This window comes from Pipistrellus hanaki (genome assembly GCF_964339955.1).
Source record: "Pipistrellus hanaki genome assembly, chromosome: 8".
Taxonomy (NCBI): Eukaryota; Metazoa; Chordata; class Mammalia; order Chiroptera; family Vespertilionidae; genus Pipistrellus; species Pipistrellus hanaki.
Window position 1 is genome coordinate 56,469,788 of NC_140510.1, and position 12,142 is coordinate 56,481,929.

The following is a 12,142-nucleotide window of genomic DNA, read 5'->3' on the forward strand; positions in this document are numbered from 1 at the left end:
GTAATTAATAGATTCAGTAGATATTTTCTCTCCTGTTAAGGTGCATTTTTACTGATATACTCAGAGCCATAAGCAATTCATGTCTCTAAGTAAGTCGCCTGAATGTATCACTTTTGTTTCATGAACAATGCAGCTGTTATCAGCATTCTGCCCCTTGAATCAAGGACTATTGTTTTATTATAAGCTCTGTGAAAACAGCAAAAGGGGCGGGAAGTGGTACGACAAAACAACACAAAACAGAAACTGGACGGACGCATAGGTTATTCAGAAATATTATCAAAATATAGGAGACACTCATGCTTGGTGGGTTGAAGACTGAATTGATCAATGGCTGGTGGAAGCCGCGTTCATTCTGAAAGACAGCAGGTGTTAAAACAATGAGAAGTGACCTCCTTTGCACCTGGCTTACAAAAGCTGCCTCTGTGTTTGTGGGAAAAGGCAGGATAATAATAATCATCGAAAACATCCTGCCTCTGGCCAGTTCCTTTTTATTTTTTTCTCACACTGGGCAGTTTTATTTATAGATAATAAGGTCGCTTCTAAGAAACACACACACACACACACACACACACACACACACACACTCGCTCATTTCCCAGTGGAAGTGATGTTTATTTGACGTAAAATAGCTTCGGGGTTTGTATCATCTGTGGGGTTTTTTTTGTGTGTGTTTTTTTTGGAATTCCATCCAGAATGTGATGCACAGCTTGCTCATATCCCTTTTAATTCAGTTGACTAGCATTTTCTCAATGAACTCTGTCAAATAAGACTCATTTCCCGGCCCAAGTCCCCTGTGCTGTATTGTGATGGACTGGAGGGAAGCCAAGCTGGACAGCCACACTCCACCAGGCGGGCAGCTATCAGCTGTTGGAGTCCTTGTTGCTAAGCCGGTGTCTGTGTTGTGAGCGCCCAGCTGCACATCCTGCGAGGAGCAGATCTTGGACACCTGGGGTGTCTCCCAAGATTTCTCTGAACCCCCACACTAGGAATCCTGCTAATTGAGATGTGAATTTTGAGCAGACCCCTAGGCAACCTAAGCAGCTTAGGGGACCAGCTGCCATACAATAGCGTGTGGGCTCTAATTTGTGCCAAGAGCTCTGCATACATTATTCATCCAGTCCTTATGTCAGTCCTTCGAGGTGAGTGGAACTGTCCCTATCACAAATTGTAACCTGTCCTGGACATTGAGGGGTTGGTTAGAAAGACTGTGAATGTTATGTCTTTGAACACCAAAGAACTACCGATGTTCACTTCAATAATGCTGAGTTAATAAAACCCAGGCCTTATTTATTTCCAGTTACGTGTGGAAATGTAAGCAGCAGTATCTCACCCATTTGCTTTTGTACAATCACCAGACCTACAAAGCGGGGTGCTACAGCAGAGAGCTTCACATCTGGCATTTTAGAGAACACCTCTTATGTAGAGTGGTATTTTTATCCTTAGAAGCCCAGAAAATGCTCCTCACGTGTGAGTTCAGAGGAGAGAGCCTTCAAATTCTATTTGAACTGCACACCTTTTTCCTTTGATCCTGCCTGCCTTCGCTATTCACGGTGCCCCAGGTCCACCGGAGGATGGAGGAGGAACTGGATCAAAGTCCGTGCCACGTCCTTTCCCGCGTGCCTTGAAGTCCCATGAAACCTCAATGGGATCACGGCAGTCACTTCTCAGAGCCCAGGACTCATGCTCGTCAATGACCTTACCACAACCTCGTTACAGGCTAGGTAAACTCATCTTTGGAAGACTCCGCTCCTTACTGCCTTTGGGGAGGAATGCGAGAAAACCATCAACAGTGCTCAAGCACTGAGTTTCCAGTAAAAACATTTCAGAAACTAAATCCCCCGAATACTACATACACAGGGTCATACCCTCTGGGGTTCCAGTACATGGCAACTTAACATCCAGCCAAGGAGCCACCCCACACTTTGAGTGACAAGCAGGTGATCTCAGTGTGTAGAGAAGGACTTAAGTGCAGACATGTCACTGGAGCTGCTTCTAGTTCCCTCCTAATAAAGTATCTAGTTGTTTTCCAATGAATAATTTGCCTGATTACGATGCAAACTAGTGCAGGACGGCATCTATCCAAAAGATGGAAAGACCATCAAGATGGATGATGTCACTAAACCACTGAGATACTCAGTTGTGAAACAACCTCTACTCTTGCTGTTAAGAGAGATTATAAAACTTGCTTTTGTCTAAGCCCTTGGAAACTGGGTTTTCTATTACTTGCTTTGAAAACATGCTGATGTATACATGAGTATTCTATTTCCGGGGGGTTTTGTACTCCGCACTTGTTTGCTTGTTTTGTACTCTAACCTTTCATCTCACTTCTTAGACTCGTGTCTTCTTTTCATCAGAATTATGGGTGAGAATTCTCGGTATTTTGTCTACTTGGTTTCTTTCCCCAGGAGGGATATTCCGGAAGGGGGTGGGGTGGGGGTGAGATGAATGTCATTCTGTAATGCAGTGCCATTTCTGAAGGCGATGGCATGAAGTTGTCCTGAATTTTTTCGTTAGGTCGCTCCTTTATTTTTCGCTGGATTTTACTTTTCTAATCATTGCACTACTAACTGTAGGAGAGGGGCGCTGTCACCCGGATCCCGTCATTTCTACGTGGATATTCTCACCGCGCTCTTTTGGCTGCAGTATTCCTGTACGAATTGCAGAGTGTAAGGTTTGCAAATAACCCCCTAGTTAATGAAACAGAAGAAGAGCAAAGAAAGCTTTCGGAGCGACTTGTTAATAACGAACACCCACATAACTTTTCATATTTACAGCGCACCTGCGCCTTCGTTTTCATGAAGTCCCTTTTCATTCAGAAGGGCAGCTTCTGCCTTGGTCCTGTGTCCCCAACCAAGTCTGTTCTTGGCTCAGGGCGAATGCCCAGGAACGTTCTGAGCAAAGGAATGACTGTTACTCTTCAGGTGGAAAGACTGAGGCAGCCATCATCCGAGGCCGTGTCCAGGGCTATGTATCTGAAAGCAGATGAAAACAGGATGACGAGCTAGTGTTTGGACCACGGCTGGCTCGGATAAATCTCGCTGGGCGGGTCCTCTGCCGATTGATCGTCTCCTCCCTCGGGCTCCTGCCAGGTTTCAACAGCTCATCCGCTGGCCCCAGCGGGGACTGCCTCAGCGTCCTTCTGGGAGCGGTTGCCACGGAAACAGCAGAGGGCGGCGCAGGCGCATAGCGCGCAGGGTTAAGGGGGGGGCCGGAAGTGCCAGGCCTCCCTCTGAGGAATGGCACTGCGCAGGCGTAGCTTCTCCGTTGCTAGGTTCTGCCTAGCGTCCAGACCTGTGGCCACAGTGAAGTTCCAGTGGCGCTGGGTCGCAGTGGGACCCATCCAGTTCCCCTCTCTGTGGTTGAGCATCCCTGGCTGTCACCTTTCCCTGCCCGAAGTGCGAGGCTATTCCCAGGCCCCTGCCCCTCTCTCCAGAAGGACCACCATCTGAGCGCCCCTTCAGCCAGGCCGGCCTTTAGGAGGACGACCGAAGAGTTTCCCAGCGGGCGAGGGAAAGAGAGAAAGTAGCCAGCCATGTCGAGCGCGTAAGTAATGGGCTGCTGGGCCATAGCCACAGGGTGGGCTTCTCCAAACCAGAAGGTGGCTTGCTCTGCTTCTTTGCTTCTTTTTCTTCTTCCACCCATTCCCCGCCTTCTCTTTACATTTTAGCAAATAAAGCTTCTCCTCGGGCTAAAGCAGTGGTCTGCAAACTCATTAGTCAACAGAGCCGAATATCAACAGTACAATGATTGAAATTTCTTTTGAGAGCCAATTTTTTTAAACTTAAATTATATAGGTAGGTACATTGTTATTAACTTAATTAAGGTACCCCTAAGCTGGCCTTTGCTAAAAACTCACGGGGCCAAAGAGCCACATGTGGCTCTCGAGCTGTAGTTCGCCGACCACTGGGCTATAGTATCAGCTTCTTGTGGACAAGGAATCTAACACACTTAGATCTTCCTCCTCCTGGTTCCCTGCTGTGCCCCCTAGATCCTGCTGGTGTATTTTGTAGGAAGCAGAACCTTCAGAACCTCAGTACATTGCCTGCTTTGTGATAGTATTTCAAAGTAATACGTGGCTGCTTTGTGGAAACACCCAGGTCCCAATATGAAGTCAGGAAAGATTGTTCCCCTTGGCTTTTCACAAGGACACCCGTCAGGTTTCACGAGCACCAGCCTCTGGGGTCGCACTGCATCAGCACTTGCTCAGCGGCGATGTCCTTAGTCCTTAGTCTTTGTAGTGACCACTTCCAACGTGTATTAGAGTGCTGACTCTGGGTGCTGTTCTAAATGCTTGAAATATAATAATTTCCGATCTTCACAACACCCTGTAATGTACGAGCTGCTACTATTATGTCCATTTTACAGATGAGGAAACTTAGGCACAAAGAGCCTAAGCATTCACATACAGAAAGTAGACAGTGCCAACCCAAGCACTGTAGCCCCCGCCGGTGCTACTAACCCTTTTCCCAGGCATGGAAATAAGAGCAGAGAGATTGAGGATGGGATAGATCAGGAGTTCCATTTCAGACATGTGGAGTTTGACATGCCAATTGGGCATCAAATGGAGATCAAATCGGCAGTTGAATATTTAAGTCTTGAGTTCAGGGGGGAGGTCTGTGTGTGAAATATAAACTGATGGCTGTTGGGGCATAGGTAGTCTTTAATAAGGCATGGAGTGAGTGTAGACAGAAGGGGAAAGGGGTCCAAGGACTAAGCTTGGTTCCTGTATGGTAATTGCGGGGAGACAAAAGAAGAAACTGAACAAAAGGGTTAAAATTGTGCTCAGTGAGGAAGAAGCGAAATCATGGTGCCTGGAAACCAGGTGAGGGAGAATATGTTTCTCAGAGGAGGTAGTAACAGACTTTTAAATGCTGCTGAGACAAGTCAGAGGAGAACTGGGAAATGAACATTTACTTGGCAGTGCCGAGTCCAGTGGTGACCTTGGCCTCCAGTGGAGTGATGGAACAGAAAGACTTCCTAGAGTGAGTGCAGGAGAGAATAAGGGAGACACTGTAGGCAGTGAGCACAGCTAAGTTTTTAAGGAATTTTGCTGTAAGTGGGTGGCAGGGAAATCGGACCTGGAGACAGACCTTTTTGAAAAGATATTTTAAAAGATAGGAAACAATAGCCTATTTGTTTGCTGGAGGGAATGGCCCAGTGGGCAAGGAAACAGGATGCTATGGGGGGAGGAGGGAGAAGCGGGTGGTGTCTTGTTGGAGAGGGCCCAGGATCAGTCCAGGCCGTGGCTTCAGAGAGAGGAGCGTTCATCATGGGGAAAGGGCAGGGCGGAGTCTCGGGAAACATGCAGCTCAGTGGGTGGGTGCCCTGCAGGAGGCCTGGAAAAATGGTGTAGACACTGAGAGGCAGTGGGCAGTACCTTCTGATGAAATGAGGTTCAAAGCTGGGGGCTGTTGGGGGAGGGAGGGAGAATGGTCTGGAAGGGGCAGTAAGGAGCAAGGAAGGCCTTGACCCAGTTCCTCACCGAAGGGGAAAAGGGAGCCTCCCCGGGAGGGCCACTGTGTGCTTAGCGGACAGCCAGGCCTCCCTTCAAAAAAAAAAAAAAGCCTCAGGGAATATTCCAGAAAGAGAATTAACAACTAGATAACAGTGGGAGAATTGAAGGCCTGTCATGTGTAATATAACTTGGTGAGAAGTCCCATTTTGCAGCATTTAGATTTTTCTACCCAAGTACGTGGTATGCCTGAATATTCATGCCTCCTCCGCCCCCCACCCCTACTTCCAGTTTAGGAACCCTGCCAGGCTATGGATATTACCATCTGGTCTTTTTCAGCTGTCATAGTCAGTCTCCTCCACCCGCAGTCCTCCTGACTTCAGTATCTGTAACGTTTCTAGGTCATACGCTCAAGCCTGAAACCAATCATGTACTTAAACAATTCTAAGTAGTCTCCTGGATGAAATAATTCCTCCTCTTTACAAGGCGCAGTTAAGATTTCCAGAGCGCTCCCACATCTGCTCTCCCATCCCACGGTAATCCTTCGGGGCTCCGGGGCCGGCGTCCGTATCCAGCTCGAGGAAGTCAAGGCAAAGGAGGTTAAGTGACCTGCCTGAGAGCAACTGCTCAGGAAGCGGGCTCTGACTTTAAACGTGGAGCGCTTTTGCCTTTAAAAACCACTCTGCCATATCCAAGAGAAATAAAAACACATGTCCACGCAAAAACTGCACAGGGATGCTCATGGCAGCGTCAGTCACGGTAGCCAGAAGGCAGAGCGACCCACATGCCCAGCGGCTGATGAACGGACACACAAAATGTGCCGTGTCCATGCCGTGGAACGTTAGTCAGCAATAAAAAGGAATGAAGCACTGAGACAGGCTCCGGCATGGTGAACTCTGAAAGCCCTGTGCCAGGTCAGGCGCCAGTCATAAAGGACCACTGATCATCTGATTCCACTTGTGTGTAATGTCCAGAATAGACCAGGAGAGCCAGAAATTAGTTGAGTGGTTGTTAGGGGCTGGGGAAAATGGGAATGATGGCAAACAGGGAGTGACTACGAACAGGTATAGGGTTTCTGTCTGGAGTGATGAAAATGTTCTGAAATGAGGTAAACGTGATGGTTGCACGACTCTGGGGATATACTAAAAAACACTTCAAAAGGGTGAATTTATGGTATGTGAATTATCCTATATAATAAAAGCCTAATATGCTAAGTGTCTGGTCATCCGTTCAACCAATCAAAGCATAATATGCTAATAATATGCTAAGGCCACTCAACCGCTGGCAGTGATGTGCACTGACCACCAGGGGGCAGATGCTCTGACCAGTAGGTTAGCTTGCTGTTGGGGTCTGGCCGGTCAGGACTGAGTGAGATAGGTCAGACACGCCCTGGAACCCTCCTGCGGTCCCTTCCCCCGCTCCCATCCGCTCCAACCCGATGGGCCCCCATTGGGGGTGGGCCAGCCAGACCACACCTGTGCATGAATGAATCCATGCGCCAGGCCTCTAATAGCTCAATAATGCTCTTATTAAAAAGTCAACACTCTGCATCCCTTATCCGATGTACTCTTCATGGGCACTGCCTGGAGGATGCTGTGCCTCCCAGCAGCGAGGTGGAGTGAGGCTCCAGCCGGCCTGGGGCTGTGGGAGAAGTGGGGGCTCTACAAGCTGGCCTGGCTGAGGCCCAGTGTCCAGGCGCCTGGCAGACAAGCGAGTAGAGGGATTGTGGCCACTGGACACACGTGGGAAGCACTGAAGCCAAAGTCAGTCCCCAGAGTAAGGGGATCGGCTTGCTCAAATAGCTACTTAATATTTCCCCATCAACCAGCAACCTTTGTCTGGTCTCTCCAACAAGGGTCATGGACCTTCTGTGGATGAGGAAGAAGGGGCTGTGGTCCAAATAGCAGGACTTGAGGGCTCAAGCCATCAGGACAGTCTTTGGCCAAAAGTTCCAGGAAGGGGTCGGCTCCACCACAACCTTAGAGGGGTTTCTGCTTCTCTGCCCCTGGGTGAATTTGGACAAGGCCCTGGCTGGGTCTGCTCTGAAGCAGCGTCTAGGTGCTCTTAAATTCTAGGAGTGTTCCATTCTGTTCCTTTGGCTGTGGTTCCCCTGGTGGATGCCTCTTCTACCCAAGATTCCTTGCTGTCGATGGGTTTGGGGCTTTGTGGGGTTCAGGTCACCCCACCACCTTCCGATGCAGGCAGTATCCTTAGCTATTGCACAACCTTAATGCTTACCAGTGTGTTCAATGCTTTGAAGTCTGATAAGATGTCTTTTATCTTTTATCACCAACTCCACCCCCCCTGCAGAAACTATGACTAAAATTATTTATAGAATCTGCAGTATATGATTACCCAATTCTTGGTCATATGAAATCTGTGCATCAGGAGTCTGCTTTCTTTTTATTTGCTCTCTTGGGCAGGAACAGACATTGCCTTTTGCCTGCTCTGCACTCTGCAGCTAGCATTCTGGATGTTTCTTCAGCTTTGCTGTGGGTTTTAGCCACATCTTGCTACTTTGCTGTACTAATTGACTTCTTTGTTGCTGATTTCCTTAGATTTTGCAATTTACAGGCAGTTTTTAAAATCTCTTCTCTGAACCCCTTTCCTATATGCCTGTCCTTTTGATTTCTGTTTTTCTGGGTGTGTTTCTCTGCCCAAATAAATTTTGGTTTCTGGATTTCAGCATGTTGACTCAGTCATCGTCATCTAGTCTCTGGGGTGTGTAAAAAATGCTCTTAATCGGGCGTGCATCGTAAATTTAAATTTATTGGGCATCTGTAGGTATTTGTGGACATCACCTCCGGCTTTTACTGCTCTGTCGCTGCGTTCAGTTCAGCCCTGTGTTTAACTCCTGGGTTCCTGCAATGACCCCTCCTTGGTCCGAGGGAATGGTCCTTTTGATCTGGCTTCGTGTTCTGTTTGTTAAGTGGAGTTTCAGATCCAAGTTTAAACAGCATTAGCCTGTAATTTCCTTCTGTAATGAACTGACAGGTTTAGGCTCTAAACCCTATTTAGTCCACGGAACACACGGGGCGGGTTTTCTGTTTTATGTGAACATTTGTTAAGCCCATAGGAATGCGCAGCCCGTGGCCTCGTAAGGTCGGGGAGCGCCTTGGGCCCGCTGCCCCCTCCCCAGTGCTGGAAGCCCGGGCTTCCTTCGACCCTACACAATTTTATGTTCTCCAAGCAGACATTTTATAAGCCACTGTTTATTCTGATCCACAATGCATCCGGGCCCTGCTCATTCTGCCTCCTCTGCTGTTTGCTTGTCTTTTTTGAGGCATGACAAGCAGAATTGCCAAGATGTCCCCGACGTTTTGAACAGGCAGGTGACCTTGCTGTTGTTGTTACTGTTCTTTGTGGGCTCGTTTCCGGTAAACAGCACTGGTTTCTGGGCGCGCGTTATGGGTGGAGTGAAACGTCCTGGGAGAAGAAGATTCTAACTTTCTGACAAGTTCGCAAAGCAGAGTGCTCTTCCCTGCCATGCTTTTAAAACATTTCTAAGTTTGGAGAAATCAGGCACTTGAACCCTGTGGCGATAGTGCCAGGGGAAGTATTCAGTATCCAAACTCCCTGGGGCAGGGGAAGGGGAGGAAGTGTGGGGTGTTTGGGGCCATAAATCTGAGTTTTTGTGGCATCTGTCCCATCTAGGCAGAAATCACAGCTGTGCATTAGTGGTGGCGGTGGCTCACTCATTTCTGGTAGATGCCGAGGTGGGTCCCTTTGGATTGTGGTCTGAGCTTACATCACAGGCACCTGTGGTCCAACACTGGCCCCGTCACTCAGGAGCAAGCCGTCTCCTTCCCCCGACCGTGGTGGGAGTGACAGGAGTCCTCTTGGTGGCATGTCGCCAGGATGACCTGTAGGACAGAAGGTGGCATGTGGTCCGAGCTCAGTCAGTGGTGCTCACAGCTCCTTACTCGTAGGAAAGTGCAGAGCACGTGTGAGGAAGGGCAGTCAGCGGGGCCCGGGCAGAGCAGGTGGAGGGGATGCCTTGCAATGACCTTGGGAGGGTAAGGAGGGGCCCCCAGTGTAAAAAGGTAGATTGAAGGAGCATGTTTATCTCCAACTCCTCTCAAACCACCTCCAAAAATGCAATAAAAGATTTAAAAGGCTATAAACATGCATGAGGGTCAAGGGGACACTGGAGCATTTGACAAGGGATGTCAGGAAAATGGAGGAGGAGGGAAAGGAGGCCTGATGAGAAAGGAGAGGCAGGGCAGAGACCAACAGGGGCCAGCAACCGGGGAGATAGCAAGCCAGGTCTGGGCAGAGCCCTGGGAAGAGGGGAGGAGGTCCAGTCCTTCTCAGCGGGGCTGGGCGGGCGGGGACTGGCTGCAGATCTGGATCAGGGACTGTAACCAGAGCAGCGCTGGGCTGCCCATCAGGCAGAGGAGGCATGTGCAGGTGCCTGGGGAAGCCAGCCATAGGAGAGGTTAGACTGAGCGCAAGACAGAGTGAGACCTCTCAACCCCTTGACCCACTTGCTCTGCAGGCAGATAGACACCTGGACAGACACCAACATTCTTGGATCTTCCTCTTCCCCCGGAAGTGGCCAGGATCCTGCCCAGCCATTCACCCCCAGGTGAAGCCCACTGGTTGATAAGCCCCTTCCCAGACATAGTGAACTTCAGTTCTGATTCTTAAATATTAATAAAGTAGCCCAAATCACCCAAAATGCCTCATAAAACATTTCTGCCACGAATGGCAAAGTCCCGATGGGAAGAGAATGACACAATCAGCAGCACAGGGGACTAATGAAGGGACCGGTGACAGAGGTGTGAGTTGAGTCCTGAGAAGCCAACCAGGGATGGTGTGGTGCCTTGGGGTTGGCAACGCCGGAGCCCTTGCCATTCTGAGCCTTTGGAAGCTCCCAACTGTGTTGTCTCAGCCAGCTGGAAGCTGGAGTCAGGGGGCTTCTAAGGCAGTTCTTAGAGATGGGCTTCCAAGCCATAGTCTGCACTGAACTTGTCGCTCTCTATCATGTTTGCAAGGTTCCTGGTTGGTGCTTATACAATAGCTGTAAGGGGAATAGCCTGCAGCTGTGTGCTCATCTCTTGTTGATGGTCATGGGTTATCTCCAGGTCTTTGCTATTATAAAGAAACTAGGAGCCCATTGCAGCAAGATTCCTGCAAGCAGCAGCAGCAGCCCACCCCGCCCTGCCCCACCCCGCCACACCCCGCCCTGCCCTGGCAACTGCCTCGCTTTCAGCTTTTCCTCCCTCTTCCTTCTAAGCTGTCTTCAGTCTTCACTACTCCCTCCCTCAGTGTATGAATTAACCGCCATCTTTATTGGGTTAATTTACATACTTGCTCTGATTGGCTGTGGGCGTAGCGAAGGTACGGTCAATTAGCATTTTTCTCTTTTATTAGTGTAGATCAGTGTTTCCCAAACTTCTCTCATGATGAGAATCACCTGGTGGAGTTGTTAAAACACTGATTCCTGAATCCCAACTAAGAAGTGCTAAACTAGAATTTTTGAGAACATATAGGTAAAATTGCATACCTAACTTAGTGCTCTGTATATAACATCTGTCTTAGAGCACTAGTTAAGTATACAATTTTACCTATATGTTCCCAAAAATTCTAGTTTAGCACTTCTTAGTTGGGATTCAGGAATCTGTGTTTTAACAACTCCACCAGGTGATTCTCATCATGAGAGAAGTTTGGGAAACACTGGTGTAGATGTTATTGTGGTCATTCTGGATGCAGACTTACAAGAGTTTCTCTGCAGTGCAATTGTTCTTCCATAGTGTATGCACGTGTTCAATTTTTCAAGAGGATCCTGAGTTACTTTTTAAAGTGGTTGGTCCAATTTATATACCACCAGCTCTATATATGGACAAATCAGTTAACTAGCTTCAACACTGGCTTTATGGATATATTATATCAATAAAAGGCTTTTTAAACTATTGATTCAATGCTAATAATAGAAGTTGTCCTATCTAAAAATCACACGTACTTCCAAACAGGACAGAAATTCTCTAAAGAGCCTTGTGACTACATGCAGTGTTCTGAGCTCACACTTGAAGATATTACCTTTAGTTATTCCAGATGTATGCCTGACAAAGTCGTTGTTGCTTATTGCATTATCTGGACTCTCTGTCTTTTCTCAGAATGTACAATGAGATGTGGCATCAGACCCAAGAAGCCCTCAATTGTTTGCTTGATAAAGAGTCTCAGAAGACGGTAGAGCCACACAGAAATCAAGTTTTCATCTTCCAAAAGTTAGCCACCTTCTACATAAAATATGTTCAGATCTTTAGAAACCTGGAGAATGTCTATGACCAGATCGTTCATCCGCAGAAACGAATACTGATCCGAAAAATACTGGACGGAGTGATGGGTCGCATCCTAGAGTTGAAGAACGAAATGGTTGAACTGGAATTAACCGAGTTTCACTATTTTGATGATATCTTACAGGATCTAAAGATGGCTCCCGTAAGTACTCGGTTCTCTTTTCGTATTAGTTTCTTTTGGTTTTAAATAAGATGTGCAGTCCTGTGACCAGTATTCTCCAGGCTGTCTAGACACGTTTGCTCGTTGTTTGTGGTGTTGGAAGTTGAAGCACAGCCTTTCAGTTCCACCACAGTGCTGTGGGCATGGCCTGGGTTTCCTTCGTTTGGGGCAGTCTTTGGGTCTGTTGGACACTGAGGTTATTGTCATCTGGTCATCACGGTGTTTGTC

At 48.0% G+C, this 12,142-nt stretch overlaps 1 protein-coding gene across 3 annotated transcripts in view; it reads left to right on the top strand.

The window, feature by feature from the left end:
• The first annotated feature begins 3,276 nt into the window (after window positions 1-3,276).
• The window catches only part of DRC11 (dynein regulatory complex subunit 11), a 107,303-nt gene continuing 98,437 nt past the window's right edge, over window positions 3,277-12,142 (top strand). The window contains exons 1-2 of one of the 3 annotated variants that reach the window (XM_084892760.1): window positions 3,277-3,543; window positions 11,572-11,896. In XM_084892760.1, coding sequence (XP_084748886.1) covers window positions 3,533-3,543; window positions 11,572-11,896 — 336 coding nt within the window. In that variant the 5' untranslated portion in view covers window positions 3,277-3,532. Of the gene's footprint in view, window positions 3,544-11,571; window positions 11,897-12,142 lie in introns of those variants that run through there. The other 2 variants (XM_084892761.1, XM_084892762.1) reach the window with 2 other exon arrangements.